This window comes from Quercus robur, chromosome 4, assembly GCF_932294415.1.
Source record: "Quercus robur chromosome 4, dhQueRobu3.1, whole genome shotgun sequence".
NCBI lineage: Eukaryota > Viridiplantae > Streptophyta > Magnoliopsida > Fagales > Fagaceae > Quercus > Quercus robur.
Genome location: NC_065537.1, coordinates 40,913,117 through 40,935,840, shown reverse-complemented (window position 1 = coordinate 40,935,840; position 22,724 = coordinate 40,913,117). Strand labels below are relative to the sequence as shown.

The 22,724-nt window shown below is 35.8% G+C and overlaps 6 protein-coding genes across 7 annotated transcripts; 1 reads left to right on the top strand and 5 right to left on the bottom strand.

Moving 5' to 3' along the window:
• Window positions 1-868: 868 nt before the first annotated feature.
• LOC126721879 (26S proteasome regulatory subunit 8 homolog A-like) lies at window positions 869-1,731 on the bottom strand. Its single transcript, XM_050424955.1, has 2 exons — window positions 1,486-1,731; window positions 869-1,009 (listed from the first exon to the last, which is right to left on the bottom strand). The coding sequence occupies exons 1-2, from the start codon at window positions 1,729-1,731 to the stop codon at window positions 869-871; spliced, it is 387 nt and encodes a 128-aa protein (XP_050280912.1).
• An 859-nt stretch (window positions 1,732-2,590) lies between these two features.
• Window positions 2,591-4,902, bottom strand: LOC126721762 (kinesin-like protein KIN-10B). 2 transcript variants are annotated; one of them, XM_050424825.1, is made up of 8 exons: window positions 4,440-4,743; window positions 4,107-4,312; window positions 3,667-3,977; window positions 3,524-3,587; window positions 3,339-3,402; window positions 3,146-3,246; window positions 2,936-3,045; window positions 2,591-2,823 (listed from the first exon to the last, which is right to left on the bottom strand). In XM_050424825.1, exons 1-7 carry the CDS (start codon window positions 4,726-4,728, stop codon window positions 3,016-3,018), a joined length of 1,065 nt encoding a protein of 354 aa, XP_050280782.1. In that variant the 5' UTR covers window positions 4,729-4,743; the 3' UTR covers window positions 2,591-2,823; window positions 2,936-3,015. The 2 variants fall into 2 exon arrangements, with proteins under 2 accessions (XP_050280782.1, XP_050280783.1); XM_050424826.1 differs by lacking the exons at window positions 2,591-2,823; window positions 2,936-3,045 and having other exon boundaries at window positions 3,176-3,246; window positions 3,508-3,587; window positions 4,440-4,902.
• Window positions 4,903-5,886: 984 nt separating this feature from the next.
• Window positions 5,887-7,689, bottom strand: LOC126721763 (lysine-specific demethylase JMJ29-like). Its single transcript, XM_050424827.1, has 4 exons — window positions 7,294-7,689; window positions 6,230-6,637; window positions 6,083-6,155; window positions 5,887-6,005 (listed from the first exon to the last, which is right to left on the bottom strand). The coding sequence occupies exons 1-4, from the start codon at window positions 7,627-7,629 to the stop codon at window positions 5,902-5,904; spliced, it is 921 nt and encodes a 306-aa protein (XP_050280784.1). The 5' UTR covers window positions 7,630-7,689; the 3' UTR covers window positions 5,887-5,901.
• A 1,287-nt stretch (window positions 7,690-8,976) lies between these two features.
• On the bottom strand, window positions 8,977-11,095 carry LOC126721765 (acyl-CoA-binding domain-containing protein 4-like). The gene is made up of 5 exons (XM_050424828.1): window positions 11,023-11,095; window positions 10,859-10,930; window positions 9,755-9,949; window positions 9,579-9,656; window positions 8,977-9,147 (listed from the first exon to the last, which is right to left on the bottom strand). The coding sequence occupies exons 1-5, from the start codon at window positions 11,047-11,049 to the stop codon at window positions 8,992-8,994; spliced, it is 528 nt and encodes a 175-aa protein (XP_050280785.1). The 5' UTR covers window positions 11,050-11,095; the 3' UTR covers window positions 8,977-8,991.
• Window positions 11,096-12,367: 1,272 nt separating this feature from the next.
• LOC126721878 (serine/threonine-protein phosphatase 7 long form homolog) lies at window positions 12,368-15,798 on the bottom strand. Its single transcript, XM_050424954.1, has 5 exons — window positions 15,688-15,798; window positions 14,819-15,582; window positions 13,932-14,022; window positions 13,427-13,819; window positions 12,368-13,213 (listed from the first exon to the last, which is right to left on the bottom strand). Exons 1-5 carry the CDS (start codon window positions 15,796-15,798, stop codon window positions 12,368-12,370), a joined length of 2,205 nt encoding a protein of 734 aa, XP_050280911.1.
• A 281-nt stretch (window positions 15,799-16,079) lies between these two features.
• Window positions 16,080-22,510, top strand: LOC126721876 (ethylene receptor-like). The gene is made up of 6 exons (XM_050424951.1): window positions 16,080-16,123; window positions 17,807-17,924; window positions 18,992-19,119; window positions 19,223-19,271; window positions 19,336-19,502; window positions 21,892-22,510. The coding sequence occupies exons 1-6, from the start codon at window positions 16,080-16,082 to the stop codon at window positions 22,247-22,249; spliced, it is 864 nt and encodes a 287-aa protein (XP_050280908.1). The 3' UTR covers window positions 22,250-22,510.
• Window positions 22,511-22,724: the final 214 nt, after the last annotated feature.

Genomic DNA, 22,724 nt, shown 5'->3' with positions numbered 1-22,724 from the left:
AGTAGAAACCGAGTCTTAGACTTGATTTCCATTTATGGTAACCTCATTTCTACTGGGATTTTTTTTTCACTTTTTTGTTATTACCCCATTTGAGAACTAATTTCAGGTAATTTTTTACTAAACCGCCAACATCGAAGAGTAAACCTTGTAAATCCAAAAATATAACTGAAATGAACAAAATAAAATTATACAATCTGGTTTTTTTGTTTTCAACTGCCAACATCTAAGTAACCCAACCCTGTAAATCCAAAAAAAAAGAAAAAGAAAAGAAAATCAACATCTCATGTCTTCACAATCCAACAATACACAAAAAGCACACATTCAGTATAATTTCATATCACATTGTAATGCACAAACTATAAGCAAGAAAATTGAGTGGAATATTAAAAGTTCAAACTTGTTCTTTTAATTTTATTTTGAATATAATTGAAGTTCTAACTCTAATTAGCTCATTTACAACCACTACATGGTAGGATTGATCCCTGAGTGCTATGTCTCATGCTACAGCTACACATGCCCAGAAAACTAAGCCACATGTGCTTGTCCACTAAGCACAGATTTTTAATTATCATTCTGGTCGTCTAACCAATAGATTGATAACAGATTGACAGTCATTGTCTACGGACATTCTTGTCAGATACTTGAAGTAAAACACATATTACATAAAAATGTATCACAATAAGAATATTTAACAAAATAAACAGAGATGCCAGTGGTATTTAAAAAACTTCAACAAAGTGTGGGCACCCCCATGTGGCTTTTATATCCATACAAAGAACAGAGCTGTTGGTTGTGTGTGAAGAACAAAGCCACGGATCAATTATATTCAGGGTGGTGGAGTGAAACAAAACATTAACATGGAGACACACTACTTCCATAGCTTCCGCAATGACATGTTTTTCTCGGTCTCCTTCTTCATTACCTTTGCCACTACCATCTCAAAATCTTCTTGTGTTACATCAACCATCCTCTCCCTCAGAGCAAACATCCCAGATTCTGTGCACACAGCCTGCAGCAAACAAAATAAACGAAAAAAGGAAGAAGGGATAATATGATTATGCACAGAGAAAACACACAATCTTGAGCTTCTGAAGAATTTAATAGCCCAGTGCAATAGGTCGTTATGGAATTAACAAGACTATACTTATCATTCTGTCCAAATCCATCGAAAAGAGTTCAGATTGTTTAAATTGAATAAAATACTGGCAATCTTTACAAGAATGAAGCCTATTTTGACATGCTTGCCAAATACTTACAATAAGAGATGAATCTGTTTAAATAGTTGAGGTCACAATAAAGAAAAGTACCAAAAACTAAACAACCCAATCTGCATAATGAAAACACACACGAAATGTACTTTTTTTTATTTGATGCTTCAAATCCATCCAGCTGGTTGAGAAGCTCCAGCATAGTCCGCTGCACTTCACTGTCACCATTGCCACTACCAGTTTAAATGCAGAAAGTAAAAGGGTACACGAGGCAAACCTCCTTTATCTCTTTAATTTGCTGGTCAAGACCGCCAATCATGTCATATGTGGAATCTGGAACCTTTTCAACTTTCATGAGGTTGACCAATGGATCAACTTTGCTTGGCAAGATTAAATGAAGCACATAACTGTCATTATGGAGAGCAACTCTTGTTGATGGAGTTATCTTGGTGATATCGATATTTTTATCAATGTCAACAACATATTTCCGTTCAATTGTAAGATTGTAAACAATATGAAACATTAGATAAAAATGTATTCAAACTGTTTTCAAACCATCTCTTATTAACAAAAAGGCACTCCTAAGGCACTCCTTGTGCATGTAATAGTCTATTCCCTTGCTAAAATATCATTACTTTTCAAAAAAATATATAGTTAAAAAACAGCTGCAAATTTACAATTGAGTGCATTCATATAGGAATATTACTTACCTTAACTAAAACGTTATTCTTCCCCATTACTTTGACAAATAGTGTGTATATATATAACTTTAAATTGGCATCAATGTTAATATGAATGTGCTAATTTCGACTTTCAACATTTAAATGAAGTTAATTTTATTCTTAGAAATTGGTTTTAAAAGTGTATGAACAACACTATTGATACAACTAATAGTTGGGGAAATTGATTTGAAAGTCGAGGGACAAAATTGATACTATTAAATGGCTTGAAAAATTTACGATGCTCTAAAAGTATAGGTTTAGGAACTATTTTTAAAAGCATTTGATAAAAAAAAAATTAACTAAGTTTTTGTCCTTAAAAATGATTTGGTAACAAATAATCTAAGGGCATCTGTTAACAAGACCCAACTAAAACTAAAACTGTGACAAATTTATAAAAACCAAAATCTCTTTAATTTGGCCATTTTATTAATTTTTTTTTTTTTTTTGGAGGGTGGCCATTTTATTAAAGTTACTAAAAAAATTCACACCTACTGATGACATTGGCTTGATTTTGCCACGGCTGAGTGATTAAATTGATACAAATAGTATTTCTAAAAAAAAATTTATTGATACAATTATACAAATAGTAGTTGAGTGTTAAATTAAATTTAGCCCAAATAGTTTGAAACCAAGTTAGTAACTTAACATTCCATTTATTTTATTTGTTTACAAATCTTTTTTTCTTTTTTTGGGTAAAGAATCTACAAATGTAGTTCAAAGTTTGCATCTGTCGTTGCCAATGGTTGCAAGTTTCAGAACAGCAACAACAACCATCTTTGATGCAACCACTATCACATACAAAATTTTAAGATTCATTCCAAGAAGGTTCGTGGTAGGCACCCCAACTTTCCTTCATCCAATTGATTTTCCTTCCTTTCACTGGCTTCTCATAGCTGCACAATAGAAATACTTATAATACTTAGCAAGAGGAATTGTTCATCAAATTCCTATCAATTTGAAAGTCCTTGTTCAAATGGAAATATGAATAGCTCCAAAAGATCTTACCCATCAAAAAAGTCAAAAGAACTCTTGAATTGATCAGGCAAATTGAGAAGTGAAAAGTCTTCGAAGGAGAATCTTCCCTGTTAAGCTATGTTATGAATGCAAAAAGCAACCTGCCATCATTTGTGAAGCTGTGTTAGATCCTAACAAATAGAAATTCCCAAGTTGACCACAATTCTGTAGGTAACCCAGATCAGCGCAAGGACACCTTACCTTGGCATTTTTATAGAGTACCCTTGATTTGTACTTTGTTTTTAGGTAGCATGGAAGAAGAGCAGTGTGCCAATCATTGGCAATGAAGACAACATCCTCCCCTGCAAGAAGCAGAAAAGAACATCCTTAATGAAGCTATTTATTTTAAGACACTTCAAGTTTAAGAAACAGAAAATGGTTCCAATGTCCACACCATATGGTCCAGAGAAATGTTCACTGCTTTTTAAGTTCAGAACCCTTGGTGCCTCCAGAGCAGCCTGAAATTTATAAGAGGGGAAAAAAGTGTATTTCAGCTATCTACTCAATGTCTGAAATGTTAATAACTATATGTAAATGAGCTGTTAGTACAAGGCGCATCTTACAATTTCAGATTCTTACCTCCAAGCAAGCATCGGCCAGACCTTCGTTGTTGTTTAAATTTATGAAAGGCACGGGATCAAACCTGTACATATATTGAACAAATTAGGCAATCGGAATGTTACTTATCTTAATCTGTGAAAGGTTCAATCAATCATCCATACCTTTCTTTTGCCTTAGAAGCACCTTGTTTAGTACTACCCTTTGCTGTCACAGAGCTGGGATAAACACTGGCTTTCTTAACAGAGCTCAATGAACCCAGAGTTTTGCTCGTAAAAGGAGAATTGAATGGTCCAATTCGTTGTGCACTCTTTGTCTTGCCTCTGGTGTCAAGCCAAGCAAGCAGTTTGGCCTCCATGTCCATTCTAACCTTTGGGGTCTCTAGCTTATGTGATGAAGGTACAAATTTGGATACGTGCCTTGACTGAGCAGCCAAGCTCACAGTATGAACAGATTCCTGGTACTCTCCTGGATTCTATTATCAAAGAAAATAATTTCCCTTAAAAAACTTTAATACACTTAAAAATTGCAGGGTCAACAACATGAAATGGAAAAAAGAAAAAGAAAAAAAAATAAGGAATAATTGCTGAGACAAAGTCCATACCAGGCAAGCAACCATTAAAGCACGGCTTATCCCACCAAGTGAGTCTTGCAATATACGGGTCAATTTGCTTTCTCTATAGGGCACACGGGTTTTGTTATTATTCAGTGCATAAATCACATTGGACAATGCAAACAAAGACTGGTTGATACGGACATTCTCTAGGAGACGAATTCCTTCATTGCAGGTCCTTCTATTATCTTCATTACCTGTTTAAATTACAGGCAGAATTACACAAATCAAAATTTGGGAAAGACCAGAAATAAACCCCTCTTTTAGTCTTACGTACAGCTGAGCTATGACCCTGTAATTGCACAACTTAAAAGAGGAAATAACCTGCCAAGTCTATAAGGTTCAGCTTCCCAGTAACAACAGCCTCAGAGCCATCACCACAAGGAGTAGAAACGGCAATCACTAGCACCCCATGGCTCCTACTAGAGACATCGTTAAGCCCGGTGTGCGCGATTTTCCTCCTCTGAATCCCACAAGAAAATATCTCATAGAATTCAGACATCGACTTCACAGGGACCTGAGATAGTCCGCGGAGATGAATTTGCCCGTTTTTATCATCCAAAACTGCAATTTCCTTCCCCTTGAGCTCTAAAAGATCGTAGCACCTGTCCATATAGACCTCATGACAACTGTAATACAATGAATAAAGTCGAAAATCATACAAAGTGAAACCCAATAGAGGTAACTTTAATGCTAAAAAACTCTGCACAGTGACACAACAACTTACTGCAAGAGCCTTAGCTGAATCTCCTTCAGTTAAAATCAAGGTACATTTATCAGCCACCCACATTAAAAGCCTACAAAAATTTTGAAGCTACGGCTGTATAAATATAAATTGAGTTTGTTTTTCTGATAAAAATCTCATTATGCTAATTCAAGGTTGCAATATTTGGGAAACAAGCATACCTTTTTATTCAATTAAGGTTTCAAAACCTTCATTTAGATTAGCTCCAACATTAGTGCAGCTACTTGAACGTGAGAGGTAGGGTCCAAGGAAACTGATGAAAAGGCTGATGAGGTTCTAAAGTGGAATATTCTGGATTGTTGGACTCCACAAAATCATTACCGATGGTCTAAACCCAACATGTTTAACACTCAGATTCAGTCCATCCGTAGTGATTTTCTGGCGTCCAACAATCCAAAATATCCCACTTTAGAACTTCATCAGCCTTTTCATCAGTTTCCTTGGACCCTACCTCTCACGTTCAAGTACCTGCACTAATATCCACTGCATGTGATTGAATCCCCACCTACAAAGAGTCATACAGTAGTCTGTGAGATATATACACCTCAGGAGACTCGTAGGACAAGGTCTAGGAACATGCTCCCTTGAAGAACTCCAACAGATAGAAGAACAGTTAGAGAGGAGCGTAAGCAGCATTAGAGCTAGAAAGGTTAATTATAAAATCCCTAACTTGGCTTTCATGATATTTTACTAAATGGTAGTTTAACATGCTTTATCTTGGTCTATACTTTCAGCCGTACATTTATCAAGGAACAAATTGAGCAACTAAAGGAAAAGGTAAAGTTTTAAATTGATTGATATGTAGGCCCAACAAGGTGATTTCAAGTTGCGTAGAAAGAAGTTTCCCTGTTTTTTTTTGTTTTTGTTGAGTTCCTGGCACTGAAATATTGCAGCACCATAAGTTTTTTCTTAACAGAATTCTTCAGTTGTTGCTGACTAGTATATGTTCTATTTTCTAATTTTTCTTCAGGAAAAAGTCCTAGCAGCTGAAAATGCAAGGCTAAGTGAGAAGGTGAACTTTTGCAATTATTATTACTAGTACTAGTATTCTTTTATTACCTTGAGATTCCTAACTTGGTGCGGGCATCCAGCAGGTATAAATACTGCTTCCCCAAGCCTTTGCACAAAGGTCCACGGTTCAACACCTACAAAAGTGAAGTAATTGTGTAAATAATCATGCAAGGGTATCACTAAAATATTATTGCATTTTTATCATACTCACCAAATTCTTCCTTTAGCTTCCTTTTGTGCTCCAAAGTTAAATAAAAGGATTGGTCATGAATTGGGTGGACAACCTAAAAAAGCATTATCAATCAGAGACTGCACATGAGACATGGCTAATCAGAAGCTTAACTTGCTAATAAGTTACCTGTTCAACAGGTGAACAATAGGTGTGCCTAAATTCGTTTGCATGCTTTCTAAGATATGCCTCTAATTGAGGAACATCTTCCCTCCGAAAAATGTCCCATAAAGCACTACCTGTTTCTTCTGTTTCTTGTTCTGTGGAGAAACCAGGACAAGTAGCCCCTTCTATGTCACTTTTTGACATCTCAATGTTACCATCAAAATCAGATGGATGCTTGCTCATATCTGCAATTTCTAGGACCTCCATGTCCTCACTGTTGCTATGAACAAGTTTTTCAGTTGGACAACTTAACTCCTCTCGATCTAGACGCTCCTTCCAATCTTGGGCCCTATGCCTTTCTTTTAAGGTTGCAATTGCTGAGTGCTGCTTGTCACTCAACACTACTTTTGCTGTATGTGTCAAAATATTCACCTGCATTAATCAACATTGGAAAAAACATGTAACAATGTTGCTTTCATAGTACCAAAAAAAAAAAAAAAAAAAGGAAAAATTTTTCCACATCCCATTTCTATAAGGAAATTGTATTTTATCACATTTAGCAATTGTAGAGTATAAACAATTACCAAATAACACAATTTGGACCATTAACTTAAAAGAATACAAAATTATTGACTACATGGCCAAAAAGGACATATCCTCAAAAATGATTATTCACATCTATAATGTTTCTAAGAGCCCAATATTCACATGTTCAGACATTGTTAGGAAGTTTTAAATCAAAATTGACCAATGCTTACAGTCTTCACCAAATACACTGCATTTTTTAATTTTAAGTTACTCTGTTTACACACAGTTACAGCTAAGCAAGCCTTATAACAGAGTTTCTATATATTTTAAAAAAGAATTCTAAATATTAATTTCAATAACCAGATTTGAAATTGTTAAAAGGAAAAAAATTAGCAGGAAAAAATATTGATAGTTTTGAAAATATTTGTGCATGCGCAAAAAGCCAACAAAAACTGTTCCTTGACTCCAAAATATAACTAAATTGCACTTTTTATATCCCAAAGTCTATGACAGTTTGAAATGCAATGTCACGTGCTACAAGTCATATTGTTATAACATACCGCATCTGACATATCACAATGAAGCTTAGTTACAGAGTCCCCTCTTCCAAGCTCCTTTGCGAGCCCATATCCGATATATGTTTTTGGACCCAGGTCTGGTTTCAACACACCAGGAGGCAACTTGACAGCTAAGTTAAGGAGGCCTGACCTAGGATCTGTGTACTCTTGAAATGGCAATGCACGGATAAATTCATCACAATGATGGGGCAAAAAATCCTCGAACTTGTTAGAGGGGGGCCAGTCCTTTAGTTTAAGCATCTCAGGCCAAAAGTTATAGTATGTTCTACCTTCCATATAGCCTTGAAAAAATTCACGGGTCTTAATCTCCACCTGCATATTTTAACAAAATCAACATTGGAAGTACAAAATTGAGCAGGCATAACCTAGTAGGATAATAATATATTTGAGCAAAAAAAATAATGTTTCAAATAAAAGTCATGAGAATGAAGAACCGTTTAGAAATGGTATGATGAGGAGAACAATAGTGCATGTCTTCAGTATTATTGTACTGAATGGCTTGCATAAGTTTTGAGCTTTTTACATCATATACTATATAATAAAAGTTGCATTATAATATTTTCTTCATTTTTTTTTTTTTTTTTGCTATGTGGCACATTTTGAGCACATTAAAGCTATTAATATAGTTTCCTCTTAAGTGAAACTTTATTTCCAAAGTTATAAGAGGTTCAAAAGTACTACAGCAAATTAGAATTTTTTATTTTATTTAAAATTCACTTTTTATGTTACCTTATTTTAATAATCTACCATAATCTTTTTTAATAATAAAGTTGGGTTTTATGCATTGTACTTTTACTATGTGTTTCAATGTAAGCATTACACAGTACGACGTGATTTTGTAACGTGAGACACTACAAGTATATACAAATTATTAACATAGTTTACTACTCGATAAGGATTTGAATTATTGACAAAGTTTTCAGAAATTTAAAATGTTTTCATGAATAAATTCAATAATTAAAGGATCGAGAGATCTAAAAGGCATTTTATTGTTTATTTTAATTTATGTGACCAAAATTCATTATAGTTTTTTGTTTTGACAAAAACTCAGTCTAACACTGTGCTTTCGCCAAGTAACTTAAAGTTTATTTTATAATATCATTTTTACTAACTATTTTATTGTGTAATTTAAATTATATTTTTGAAGTATTTTCTTTATTTACGTATGACTTTTGATCAATCTGTGTATCAGACATGCCAATGATTAAAAATTTTATATTACTATAACTGTCATGAATCTCAGTAATCCATACCTCTTTTTAAAGGTGAATCATGCATCAATAGATTTAGGTCAGAAATGGCAGAATGTTCCATTTTCTGGTCATAAATGTTTCTCTAACTTAAAACTTTCCACGGTTTTTCCACTTTTATAAGTACGATATTTCCACAAAGTTCACAAACTCAAATAAATCAAAAGGCAGTAAATGATATTGACTTTTTTTGATAGGTAAATGATATTGACTTATACCTTGTATACTTTCAGCTGGATCCTTTGTATGTCCAGCAATAGACAGAAGCTTATTCTCCCATTGTATCTACAGAAATAACGCAAGATTATAATTTCATCACCACTTAAAAGAATTCATTACCGATACAAAAAATGTTACAACTTACAACACATGCCAGTAGAAACAAATAGATAATATGCAAAAGTTCATATATTACTGAGAAAAACTTTCTTCAAGAAGTCCACATAATGAAAACATAAAACTGCTCTTTACTAACCAAGGAATGACCAGCACAAGGAGCAAACGTTACTGGAGACGGTGACTCCAGGGACTCAGCCCCAGACTTTGCCTCAATCTTTGACCAAGTCCAACTTCTCAAATCCAGTACCTGCATTATTACTCAAGTTAGGGAAGGTGGAAAAATCCGTAACCACATCAATGCAAAGGCAAAAAACAAAAAGAGTTTAAATGTAAAACCAAGATTCCATCTAAAAAATGAACACACAAGAAAATAAAGCTCAGAATCACAAAAGCACAATGCTAAATATTCAAAGTTGCCCAGAATAACTCTTACTTTTACTTTCTATTTATTGTTCCTTTGTTTTTTGTGAATGAGTAACTACTTATCGAACGTATAAAAAGAAAAACAGAGAACTAATGAAAGCAAAGGAGACCAATTCAAATACCAAGTAAACAGGAGACAACAACCAAAAAGGCAGTGCCCTAGCGATAGCACGAGGAGCAAAACAAAATGGGAGATGTTATTTCTATATCGCATGAGGCCATCAACACATGTATATGTAAAGAAAATTTTCTTACATGAATATCATTAAGGTAACGACCATTGTGGTTTCCGCCATATATGTACATCTTGTCTTGCACAACTGCTGCAGCATGCTGAAAATATGTGACCAATGCTTTGTTCAGAGAATAGAAGAAAAGGCCAGAAACAAATTCATACTATAAAAAATAAATAAATAAATAAATAACAATACCTCATATCGGGCTTTTGGGCGTTGACCAGATATTGGAGGTGCAATCCATTGATCATACATGGCAACTGAGCCAAGGCCTTCCACAACAATATCTTTATCCTGACTTTCTGTCAGGCTCCCATTTTCAGTGGAAATAGTCTTTGTCTCAGGAAAAGAATTGCCATTCTCAACCACTGGCTCAACTTTTGAATTATGCTATGAACCATCCAAAAAATTATGCAAAAAGACGAAGAAAAAGTGAAAAACACAATAATCATAGTAAGAACAAAGATGAAAAAGAGTTGGATGCTATACATGCAGAATTAAGGTATAATTATTACACCTATGGCTCTCAAGAACACAAGACTTTGATCACTTAGAGCTCCCTCTTTTCCAATCCCAATTTTAAAAACAGACGCATAGTGGAGTATGAGAGCATTTTATTTTATTTTTTGGTAAGTAGTGGAGTGTGAGAGCAAACAAGAACAGATACATAAGAGAACAAGAATATTTCCTTTTTTTAGTGGCCTTTTCAAAAGCAGAAGAAACATAAATGTATTGAGTGATCCACTTAATGCATAGATAATTTACCAACAAAAAATAAGGCAGAGGATTAAAAATAGATGAAATGTGATGTTGGTTATGTAATTCAAGATAACCGTGTAGTGGTGGTGGTAGGAGGGTCGAAATCAGGGAATGCCAGTGCAACAGCAGTGATTGGATAGGCAGTGGTATAGTGACAGTGGTATGATAATGGAGGCTTAAGTGAGACATCGTCACTTTGGTCGCAATGCTTTTTTGTAAATTTAAGGTGCCTTGCTAGTAGCATCAATGTAAAAAAGATGGTGTATTTGCCATAATACAGTGCCAGCAACAGTAGCAGAATAGAAGTAATAGTGATGGGTAACAGCAATGGTAGTGATGAAGCATAAATGGTAATGGTGGAGCAGATATCAGAGTGGTTATATGGTTATCGGCAGAGATTTTTTTCACATTGTTCTGTACGGTTATCTATTATGACAAAATATGAAGATGAAATTCTTAACTGACATTGATTAAGTCAATCAAAAATAGAGGAAGAAGAAGAAGGAACTACACAATATAAACAAGTTCCATGATACTCACATTCATTTGCACATCTACTACAGGCTCTGCAACAAAGTTAGAAGCTCTTGAATACCAACTTGGATCATCTTCCTACACAAAAGGAAAATATAAAAAGATCAATTACCCAAGTTTCTACACGACATTACAAGAAAACGCCCCTAAAAAATCTTAATTGCATGGACCTCCAATATTTTCACAAAGAGACGCATAGCTTCTGTGGGAGACGTGTTTCCAAGCCCGCTCCAGCCGCATAAATAATAAAACCCTTGAGAAAACCAAATCCAGCAAAGGCCGCAGATATCAAATAAAGTCCGCAAGTATACCATGTGCCATATCACCAATGATGTAACAAGGATCCCATTCATTAATAACATCATCATCATCATATTTAACCAAATTCCTCCACATCCAGCAAACTCATATCCAACTCTCCACAGAAAATATAAAATGATTCGGTAACTGCCCAATTTTTTTTTTGATAAGTGGTAACTTCACAATTTTTTAAATGCTAACATTTCAAACTTCTCCCTCAACCACTTTTCAGCTTTCCTCATCCTAAGGCTTCAAGACCACTTTTTTCCTAATAGCATGTGTTCATTATAAGAAGCTACAAAAAAAAAAAAAAAAAAAAAAAAAAAAAAAAAAAAAAAAAAAAGGTACTCAACAAGATAACTTTCAAAAATCCCATTCCCTAGCAACTAGCTAATGCAATGGGTTCCCTAAGCAAAGCTCAAAACCTAGGCTCATCAGCTCATGTATGTGTTCTAAGGTCTGACAATCCTTTATGTCGTTTCCAAATATCACCAACTCATTTTAGAATACACAAATTAAAATATTGTGCTACAAGTGCAAAAATAAGCACAAATTTGTGTTTAACACATACACATTGGCATATGAAATGACAACACAGGAGAGCTTAAGAGCACAAACCTCTTCCATTTGGTATGCTCAACAACTTTCCAAGAATTAGGTTCCGGTATGTTACAAGCTCCAACTGTCGCCTGCAACAGAACGAATAGCAAATTCAGCAATGAAATTCTTTTTAACAAAAATCTCAAATCAAACAAGTCATTCCTCTCTACAAATAATTCATGAATCAAATACTCCACACATAAATACTTAATTTGACATGTAGCTTAAGGTTACAGTTAAGAACCATCACACTATCCAAATTCCTAATTCTTTTCCGTGATCTCGCCTTAACAAGAAACATTGTTTCTTCATCTTCTTCAAACTCGTCTCTAAAACAATCATCTTCGGAATAAAATTATATGTAGATTAAAATAACAAATGATGCAAGGAATAAAATTGCAACAAAAGCATTTAACAACCAACACATGTTGGGTTACCTCCATTGTCACATTTAAGAACCATATCCTTGTTGGAATATCTACCTCCAGCTAATGTCCTTATTTGAGGCATTCACCTAGTTCCAATAATGTACATTCAAACCATATTGAAAACAAAAATAATCTTATTGAAATGTGAAAAGAGAAATAATAATGGAATAAAGTGTGTTGTTTCACATTAAGCTTTTAGATACTTTTTTTGAATCTTACGCCGTCTCGTATAATGAGGAGGAGGTCTTGCATGTCCTTCGGCAGATGCCTCGGGCCCAACATTGTGTCCATGTTTGTGCCCCCCTGTCCCACACGGAGGTGCCTTTGATATGCGTTTAGGCCGACCTTCAGCCTCTGTAGGTAACCCAACCGCCTGCTCAACCTGAACATGGGGTGGGTCAATGGCTGAAGAAGGGGTACTAAACGAACTATGGGAGGGTGGCTCCTGCTGCATGTCAGGTGGGGTACCCAGGTCAAAGGATGGAATGGGTGACAGCTGAAGAAATGACTGTGGGGTGGGTGGACGGACGTCAAAGCCAGAACAAGGAAGTGGGGTGGGTGGAGGGATGGTGGGGCAAGGAGATGGATGGGGGGTGGGTGAAGGGATGGTGGGCGTAGGGGCTAGATGTGGGCTAGGTGAAGGGATGGTGGGCGTAGGGGCTGGATGTGGGCTAGGTGAAGGGATGGTGGGCGTAGGAGCTGAATGTGGGTTGGGTGAAGGGATGGTGACGGTAGGGGATGGATGTGGGGTGGATGAAGGGATGGTGGGGCTGGCGGATGCATGTGGGGTGGATGCAGAGGGATCGGGGGTAGGGAGAAGCTGAGGGGTAGCAACAGGCGGACGGGATTGACATCCGGCCGGAGCTGTGCTCGTGCTTGGGCCGGTAGGCATAGCTGCCTCCTCAATCGGGGCCTCAGGGATAGGAGGTTGGACACGTGCCATCGCCTGCACTGCCGTCAGCACCTCAGTAATGTCATTGTGGTCCTCCGTGCCCACTGGATGACGCCTCAACAAACGGACGTATCCTTCAATCTGCACATGAAAAGACCACACATATTAGACCTGCAATACGAAATCAACAATGCGAATTGATAATAAAATAAATGTTGGTTCTGCTACTAAAAATTGCAAATTAAAGGGAGATGAAGTGCTAAGCAAAAAATACACGAGGCAAACATCATGCTCTCTAAACAGTGGTTTCATGGTAAGAAACACGGTAACTTGGGTTAGAAATAGAGAAGTTACCAGCAGAGTCACTACAACACCAGGCCTATCGATGAACCTCCGAGTCACCCTTTTGAACCAGTCGTGGTACTCGTGCTCTGGAGGCATATCACCAAGCACTGCTTCACAACGCCGATAAAAGCGATTACCCCACTCAAGGATATGCACAGCATGTTTCTGCATCCAATTAACACCGATCTTCCCCCTCAAATCAATGCCATGAAGCACTCTGTCAGTGTTAACAGCTTCGAGAATTTCTTGGATCATCCTGAATTGACGAACAACACGATCCGGTGTATGTTTCTCTACTAGGTGGAAACATACAAGCGGCACCGTTGCCGTCCATACGGCCCTCCTTGCAACACACCACGGCGGGAGGTCGTCAAAATGAGCTTCATATGGCTGCCACACCACCTACAATAGCCAAAAAAAAGTACACAACACATTAGCGAACAATGTTTATATTTCAAAGTTCACAAAACCTATATGGATGTTCGTAAAAGCGTAAAATAAGGCATTTTCATACCTGGTCTGGCAATATGGAAGCTAGTTGCTCGCGATACCTGTCCCTGAAAATGTGGGCGGGCCTATTTTTCTTGTTTGGGACCCACAACCACCTACAATCAAGAAGAATGGATCAATAAGTACTGAGATAATCTTAAAACTATAATGTAATCACAGATATTAAATATCAATATAATACTAAAAGCTGAAACGTAGCAATTAATGTTAATTGGATGTTAAAACTAAGATATTAAACTAATTAATAATATCAATATCAATATAAAACTTATGAGTCTGTTAAAACTAAGATAATGTAATCACATATAACTATTGAGATAATCTTAAAGATATTAAACTAATTAATAATATCACTGGAATAAGAAACGGCCCTTTTAAAAGACAAAGCACAAACCAGCTATATTGAAAGTCACAAAATTATAGTAGATTAACATAAAATTCTACATTGGACCTCGGTTTAAAATGTTGTTATGTTGAAATAAAAAATTGCTAGAAGCCTTTAAAATCAATAAATAAAATCAAGTTACATGATTGTGGAGTGGGTAATGATCAATCCGGAATGATAAGTGTTATTGGACCCCAATGTTTCTGTGTAGTTCATGATTGGGATGAAACAAAGGAGAAAAATCAAGATTTCGGTGGCTGTGAACAGAAAAATAAAGAAAAAGAGACTCGTGGCTGTCATCATTCTTTTAAAATTCACTCTCTCTATGAGTGTTACTGATTACAATAAAGCCTTTATAAATAACCTAAAGAGACTAGGACTTCAAATAGCAAATAAAAATACTCAAGAAGAAGTTAGAACCAAATAGAAAAAGAACTCAAAACATAATATAAGACTCGTGCTTTGGTGAAGACAGTATGTTATAGCAATATGAGGTAGAGACTTACTTCAGGGATAGTGGACCACGTACTGGAGGACCGTAAGCACCCACTGGCGGGCCTCGCTCAACTGTCGGGCACAAATAGGGGAACCTGGCCCATGCCCAGTACTGGAGCAACAGCAAGCACCCACCAATCTGACTGGTGTCCTCGCTTGCCCTGCATAGCTCTCGATACAACCATGCAAGGCAAGCGCTTCCCCAACTGTACCTCCGTGGGTTGTGAAGGTCTTCCAACTGCTGCACCCACATTAGATGCACCCTATCGCCGGATTTGTCCATGAATATTGTGTCCCCCAATAGCGCTAGGATGTAGCATCGTGCGTACTTATGCAGCTGATCCTCTTCAGCATCAGGCGGCAATGGGTTAGCAACTTCCTCCAAAAGGCGGTTGATGAGAATCCTCTGCCCATCAAGTTGCTTATGGTTGTTTTGAGTTACAGGTCGAAAGCCAAGGAAGTCCCGGCACACATCCACCCAAGTTTTTTGTGTGCTCCCTGTTATAGCCTCACCATCAACAGGAAGCCCGAGAAGAACCTCCACATCCTGCAATGTGATGGTCACCTCACCATGTGGCATGTGAAAGGTGTGAGTCTCGGGCCGCCATCGCTCCACTAAGGCCGTTATGAGGCCATTGTCAATCTCTCTACCCGGGACCCACAGGAGTCCCTCCAAACCAACTGTGGTGATGATGTTCCTCACTCGGTCGTCCACCATTGGAGGTTGCTTGAAGAACTCTGAACTACGACTACGGCAGGTAATGGACCCTGGATCCTGCACATAACATCTCGTTATGGATTAATATAGTATATGCAAATACGTGTACATTGTATGGATTAAATGCATGTGCACAAGTAAATATTTAGTTGAGTGTTTTACCCGCCCATTCCAAATAGCTTCGGACCGATGCGTCGCCTGCTGTGACAACACCGAGTCGTCAATGGGTCCAAGCTGTGTATAGTCAATGCGTCCAGCATTTGCAGCAGCCATACTGAAGAAGAATGATAAGCAGTTAGTTTCAAAATTGAACACACAATATGCTTAAATATATAGGTATGAGTTAGAGCAACTAAAGCCAATTTGTACAATGAGAATTCAGTAAAAGATGAAAGAGTAAACCAAAAGAGACCAATATGAACACAAAGCTTTTTAGACTTAGGATTTTATTTTTAAGGTTACAGTTTTGAACACACGCAGGTTTTTTATTTATTTTTATTTTTTAGAAGAAGATCACACACAGAATAATGCTTAGTTACAAATACCACAATACAATGAAGGGCTTTGATAAACTTACTATCAAACATGAGATTAAAGGGTAATTTAGGAACATAAAAAAAGAAAAAGAAAAAAGAAACTAATGTATTAAATAGTATTGATTGATTTCATATCAACAACTAAATAAATTAATTTTTGAATGAAAGAAACAATTTTTTTTATATCAATTTTATTACAAAATGCTTACAAATTGACATGATAATTCTTCTCAAAAAAAAAAAATGACATCATAATAATTGTGATTGATGTCATGACAACCACATAATAAGTAAATTTCTTAATTGCTTTTTTTTTTTATGTGTTTTAAATATCAAAATTATTAGACTTTAATTATTATCTCATTTTTAAAAGTATACATAAAACATAAGTTCATGGATTAGACAATAAAAAAAATCCTATTAATACAAAAATAGGTGTCCATAGTAAGAACAAATAAAATATATAATACAATTGTGGAATTTTCAATATATTAATCCAATTAAAGGTTATTAAATAGTGTGATAATTAGCAGCTTTTTCCTATTATGAAAACTGTTTATACAAATTCATTATGACACAGAAAGGTTACTACTTATAATTGAGACACGGCCTTGTAATTACGAGTTTCATCTTTTTGGCTCAAAAGATGCAGAATCTGTCATCACTCAATTTCTGCATCCTCTGTTCATTTATGCAGTAATGTATAGGCATTGTGACTTTGTTACCCAGAGGAGCATGTTCTGCATAATTTATCTCAGAGACCTCTGACCTAGGAAGCTAAATACGTACTTGAGTAAATTTTTGGTATATGATAAGACCTTATTAGAAATCTTGAAGAAGGCATAGCTCTAGTACATGGGAGGTATATTATTGTTCATATACTATTGCTCAATAGATTTTACTGATTAGGCTATTTGAAAATTCTTCTTATCAATAAAAAATGCATTTTCTGGCTAAAAGATACTAATACCCTAGCCATATCTGTTCTGCCTGCACAAGCAAAGACTTTTGCAAACCATAAAACATTTTGTCTCCCTTTGTTTATCAGTTTTCCTTGAAGGTGAAGCATCAAGAATAATTAACATAACTTATCTCTCCACTTCCCGCCCACCCCACCCAACAAAAAAAAAGAAAAGAAAAGAAAAAGAATAGAAATACAATAATCCTTATTGAATATGATTATCACATAAAATATATTACCGAATGATGTTATGCCGTCTCAAGGGCACGAAAAATGCTTTGTCCATTTGAAGTGGAAGTTTGTAAGCTTATTTGCTTCCTATGGTTTATTTGGAAGGGGAACTTCACTAGAGTGCCAGGTTTGTCGAAGCTAACTAGGAATGAATTATATGATGCCTTCCCTAATTTGCAATATGTTATGAATGATTTTGGTAATATAAGAGGATGTGATGTGATGAAGATTACATAAAACAGTGCTTGAGACAGTAGTAAGCCACAATTTTGTGGTTTGGTCGTCTCATGAGGTTCTTCAGCAAAGTTAGAGCAATGCTTTCCCTTGGCAAAATATTTGTGATTTGGGGTTCCCTTGAACATATCCTTCTTAGGCTCATTAAAGCTTTGTTGTATATAGTTATGGTGGAAGTATGATCAAGAGATGTCATTTTATCACTTGTTGGTGTTCCATGCATTGAAGTGATGTTTTGTGCCATCTTTGGGTCCACTCTACAATTCTAGGAATTGTTTTCTCTCTTTTCTGTTTTGCTCTGTGCCTGTGTCTGTGGCAGTATACCTAGATCACTGTTGGATTTGGTGGCTAACTACAGAGGAAGGTCCTTTGTAGTTGGTATGGTGTATATAGAGGAAGAGGGAAAAGCTGTGCTTATTGAGGGCAGGGAGCTTCCTGTTTACTGACTTGAGATGGTGCTATAAAGGTCCTTTTTTAATGGCTTTTGTTTATCTTCTTCTTCCTTTTTATTTTTATTTTTGATTTTTGATTTATTTTTAAATGGTTAAGTCATACACGACCCAATGGGTTTTGAAACCACAACCTCACTATCCTCCTGCTTTTAATGGCTTTATGCCACACCTGACTTCTCTTTTCTTATTGTTTGAGGAAACCTTAATTTGATTGGAGAAAAATCACTAGCAATAGACTGGTAATACTTCAAAAAATGCAAGGTGGAAAACCCATGCTCATCAGATACATATAATGACAACCCCAAGGCAACCTGCGGAACACAACCTGATAGCTATACTATAGTCTTTTTGTGGTGTATGATTATGTTTTGTGTAGGCTACATATATTCTGATGGGGAAAAAAATTTCAGCTTGTTATATGTTTTTCATTGTGCATGTAGACTTATATTTTTTGATTGCTATTGATTAAGTTATTTCTTCAAAATTTTAAGGGTATTTATTAACGCTTTAAGTCAAAATTTAGGGTTGGAAACACCTTTTATATGAATTATTAATGTCTGTTTAAAGTTAATGCTCCATAATATTTCCAAATTCTTGCATCCTTTCTCTGTGTTTTCACAAAAAGTTGAACTTTTTCTTTTTTATTCCACCGTATTGATTTTGTGGCAAAGGACTACTTAACTAAGGTCATTGTCACTTTGTGTTGAGCATTTGAACTATTAGTACTTATTTTTTTATTACATTTTCAAAGTTCTTATTTGTTATTATAATGGAAACCAGCTGTTTGGAGATGCATCATACAAATTTTTCTACTCTCGTAGATACTAGTTTGCCCATATTGAGTGCAATTTACTTAAAGTGTGTGGATTGAGAACACTTAGGTGTTCATAACCTTCCCATTTTTTTCCCTATATTGAATAATGGTCCAAAGCCACACGTAAATGTCACTAGCCAATTTAGTGACATTTGTCAATATGCAATCGAAATCCTTCAATCTCAGGATGCTTTTTAAAAGTTAGCTTTGTAGATTTACCTTTTCTCTTCTATTGTAGGTGAAAGATTCAGGATCAGGAATCAATCCCCAGGAGATTCCTAAGCTGTTTACGAAGTTCTCTCAAAGTCAATCATCAGCAACTAGAAATTCTGGTGGCAGCGGACTTGGCCTTGCAATTTGTAAGAGGTACTTAAATCTTTTGTTGTTAGATGTTTAGCTTTGGTTTGGTTTTGTTAGGCTATACATTCAGTATATGCAGGTGTCTCTGCCTGTTTTTTTTGTATTGCAGTTTTTGTGGACTAGATTTGAAAAGACTATTTTCATATAAAGATGCAGCTGTAATTCTTTTTCCTTTCCTATGATGTGATCATGTTTGTAAATCTTATGGAGGGACATATCTAGCTTGAAAGTGACGGCCTTGCCAAGGGATGTACTGCCACTTTCATTGTAAAACTTGGAATTCTAGAGCGATCAAATGAATCTAAGCTTCCCTTCACACCTAAAGTACCAGCAAATCATGGTCAGACAAATTTTTCAGGGCTAAAAGTTCTTGTCATGGATGATAACGGGTCAGTAACTTTGCCATCTTTTGTACTTAGTCCTGGAATTGTATCTATGGTTGCGAAATAATACCAAACAAAATGTCATTTAATTGGTTCTAAGATCATTAGACCACGTAATCCTGGATTTTGATAAGGACATAATGCATACCTCTCTTAGCAATCGAAGTGCGTTGTCTCCCAATGTATTTATGTTACTCTTTCTCTTTTTCTTTAGTGTTTTGTGGATAGGTGCAGTTCCCCAAAATAGTTTTGGTGGCCAACTAGGTTGTGGTTTGTTTTATTTATAAGACTTTAGGTAAAAACCTTATAGAGAGATCGAATGTGGGATCCTTAGTGATATTAATCTTTAGCTATAAAAATTAATCATTTCCTTTAAAAGGCTATTGACATAAACTTGTAAACTCTTTTCCGTAATCAAATCATTCAATTGACCCTTGAAGATTTGAAAATTACAAGTGAGGTCTGCACCTGCAATTTCTCATATTTTTCCTTCCTCCATTCAATATTCCACATGAGCCTCTACTTCAAAACAATTTCTAAAAACTCTTAATACATGTGTATATATGTAGTTTGAAAAATGTCACCAGCCAAGTTTCATTAAAGTCCAACCCCCATAGAAATTTTTGCTATATACTATCTCCTTTTAGAGACTATTGGGTTCCTTGCCTTTGGTTCATTAACCACCGGTATGATTTTTCTAAATTGATGCCCTCACAAAATCTATGTCAACATCATATGTCTCACTTTATCAATAATTATACCCATAATAATCATGCATGCGAATATGACGTTTATTATTAAATAATAAATTCTTATACTTGGTTGTTGAGTGTTCAATTACCATTTCTCCCAAAAGCTTCAAGTTATTAGAAAATGGTAAATTTAATCATTTAACAACAGTTTTAACCCCCCCCCCCCTTTCTCTCATATGAGTCTAAACTCCCCCTTAATAAATGGGGCCCAACAAGTGGGATTTTTAACATTTTAAATAGAAGGTAGAATCAGAATCTCCTGCCATGATACCATGTTAAATTGCCAGTTCTCCCCAAAACTTAAGCTATTAGAAAATGGTGAATTTAATCATTTAACCATAGTTCTTATATTGAAGGTATAGGAGTCTTATACGAAATTTTTTTTAAAAAAAAATTTCTAACATGTACCACTATCTTATTAGGGGTTTATAAATTATTTACTCACTTAGTGAGGTATAGACAGGCTGGAATACAACAACGTTTAATCTATGGTTACAATCCTTGAAACAGTTAATAAAAATGGCTCTTTTTTTTTTTTTTTTTTTTTTTTTTGATGAGTAGAAACAGCTTGGGAAATGAGAGGCTGGGATTTAATCTGATTTTGAGAATTAAGCAAAATGCATTGGTTTAATATTTGCCAAAATTTGTGAAATTTCTTGGAGATACTGAAATGATGTCTTTTTGTCTCCAAAACATTTCCCATGGCATTTCTGTTAGTTCATCTATGTTTCTGTTTGACTTTGAACACACTATAAACAAAATCACACTTGAGATCAAATGTTCTGGTAACTGGGCTCTAACTAATCCTGAATCACTTGGGATGTGTCATATTTGACCTCTAGCTCAGGCCTTGAGCTTGCAAAATGTCTCCAACCAAGGCAAGGCGGGCATCTAAAGAACATGAAATCCAAGTTAGCTCAGACTTTGAGTTAACAAAATGTCTCCAATGAAGTTAGCCTAACCTCTTCCTTTTGCAGCTGGACATCTGGCAGGTAAGGCAGGTCATCTAAAGAACATAAATTCCAAGTTGCCACCAGGCAAACTGATAGAAGTCATAATATAAACAACAACAATTGGCAAAACCTGGCATCTCAAACATTGACAAGGGAGAAGGCTTTAATAAGGATGGCATTCTTTTTAGGGCAAGGCTTGCTAATTAGGTTAAGGAAAATATAGTTACCATTTACCACTTTCCAAATTTCCATTAATATCAGCTCTCTCTCTCTCTCTCTCTCTTGTTGTGTATGTAAGTCTTTATTTACTTAATTACACCACTGATCGTGCATAAAAATTTGGACTTAAAGCCCTGGCACTTGAAATGCTTAAAAACAGCTACAATTTGCTTTAGTCTACGGCTTTATTGTGTTGTGTTGGTTGAAGTTCTTGAAAACTGGGATTTTAATTTAAGTAATCTTGACAAAGTCTGAACTAGACAACTTGTCTACATTGGACTTAGACTGTAAGAAGTCTAAATTGTATATTGAAATTGCAAACAATGGGATGGTGTGGCACTTCTAGTTTAAAATGTGTTTATATTTAGTGATAATTACTATCATTTCAATATTTCATTTCAAGTTCAATGGAACTACTGTTAGCAATTTCAATCACATTACTGAATGTTGAATTTTATTTGTGTTATACAGGGTTAGCAGGATGGTGACAAAGGGGCTACTTGAGCACTTGGGATGTGATGTGTCAACTGTAAGCTCAAGCGAGGAGTGCTTGCATGTTGTTTCTCATGAACACCAGGTGGTGTTCTTGGATGTGTGCATGCCTGGTATAGATGGTTTTGAGCTTGCTGTCACTATACGTGAAAAATTCGCAAGACGTCATGAAAAGCCACTTATAGTAGCACTTACTGGAAACACAGACAAGGTTACCAAGGAGAACTGTATGAGGGTTGGTATAAATGGAGTAATACAGAAACCCATTTCAGTTGATAAAATGAGGAGCATTTTATCAGAACTTTTGGAGCACCGAGTTCTATACGAGGCCCTATAAGCAGCAGAAATATGCAGCACCATTTGAGTGGTTTCAGTCTTGTGTATATACCACGTGTATTGGAAACTTACATTAAAAATGAAGCAGTGATGCAAATAACATGACATTCTATAAACGGTTTTATGTATTCCTTCTGTGCAATTTGCTAAAAAACGTTGGCAAGAAAGAATGATGACGGCTTGCTGCCATTTTTTTTTGTAAACGAGTTGGTTCTTATTCGAATCAAAAAGGAAATTGTCATTTGGTAACTTTTACAATGAATTGCTCTTCTATTAATTTGAAATTTTATTTTGAGTTTTAATATAGAAACATCCAATGTTCCATTCTCTATGCTATCAGTCCATGGGAATTCTGAGGTGTCCTATTAATTGGGAGTGGAATAGTCCGATAAAGGCTGGGAGATTACTTCCTCATATGGAAATTTCTAGATACCTAAAACCAATTTATGCCAAGCCAGCTAACGTAAACAAAACTT

Bases quoted from the DNA above. Each gene is read 5' to 3' on its own strand.
- LOC126721762 (XM_050424825.1), bottom strand. From the start codon at position 4,728: ATGGACAGGTGCTACGATCTTTTAGAGCTCAAGGGGAAGGAAATTGCA. The intron at 3,588-3,666 runs GTATGGATGATT...ATATATGTACAG, and splicing joins GCTTCTAAGGCAAAAGAAAG to GTTTGATCCCGTGCCTTTCA. The intron at 3,046-3,145 runs GTAAGGTGTCCT...AAATGATGGCAG, and splicing joins TACTCTATAAAAATGCCAAG to GTTGCTTTTTGCATTCATAA.
- LOC126721876 (XM_050424951.1), top strand. From the start codon at position 16,080: ATGAAGGGCTTTGATAAACTTACTATCAAACATGAGATTAAAGG. The intron at 19,120-19,222 runs GTACTTAAATCT...TTTGTATTGCAG, and splicing joins GGCCTTGCAATTTGTAAGAG to TTTTTGTGGACTAGATTTGA. The intron at 19,272-19,335 runs GTAATTCTTTTT...GGACATATCTAG, and splicing joins TTTCATATAAAGATGCAGCT to CTTGAAAGTGACGGCCTTGC.
- LOC126721765 (XM_050424828.1), bottom strand. From the start codon at position 11,049: ATGCGTCTCTTTGTGAAAATATTGGAG. The intron at 10,931-11,022 runs GTCCATGCAATT...CCTTTTGTGTAG, and splicing joins TCTTTGTGAAAATATTGGAG to GAAGATGATCCAAGTTGGTA. The intron at 9,657-9,754 runs GTATTGTTATTT...ACATATTTTCAG, and splicing joins GCCCAAAAGCCCGATATGAG to CATGCTGCAGCAGTTGTGCA.
- LOC126721879 (XM_050424955.1), bottom strand. From the start codon at position 1,731: ATGTTTCATATTGTTTACAATCTTACAATTGAACGGAAATATGTTGTT. The intron at 1,010-1,485 runs GTTTGCCTCGTG...TGTTTGCTGCAG, and splicing joins AAATTAAAGAGATAAAGGAG to GCTGTGTGCACAGAATCTGG.
- LOC126721763 (XM_050424827.1), bottom strand. From the start codon at position 7,629: ATGCAGGTGGAGATTAAGACCCGTGAATTTTTTCAAGGCTATATGGAA. The intron at 6,638-7,293 runs GTATGTTATAAC...TGATTAATGCAG, and splicing joins ATTGTGATATGTCAGATGCG to GTGAATATTTTGACACATAC. The intron at 6,156-6,229 runs GTAACTTATTAG...ATGCTTTTTTAG, and splicing joins ATTGTTCACCTGTTGAACAG to GTTGTCCACCCAATTCATGA.
- LOC126721878 (XM_050424954.1), bottom strand. From the start codon at position 15,798: ATGGCTGCTGCAAATGCTGGACGCATTGACTATACACAGCTTGGACCC. The intron at 15,583-15,687 runs GTAAAACACTCA...TGTTATGTGCAG, and splicing joins AAGCTATTTGGAATGGGCGG to GATCCAGGGTCCATTACCTG. The intron at 13,214-13,426 runs GTAACTTCTCTA...TTTCATGTGCAG, and splicing joins GTGTTGTAGTGACTCTGCTG to ATTGAAGGATACGTCCGTTT.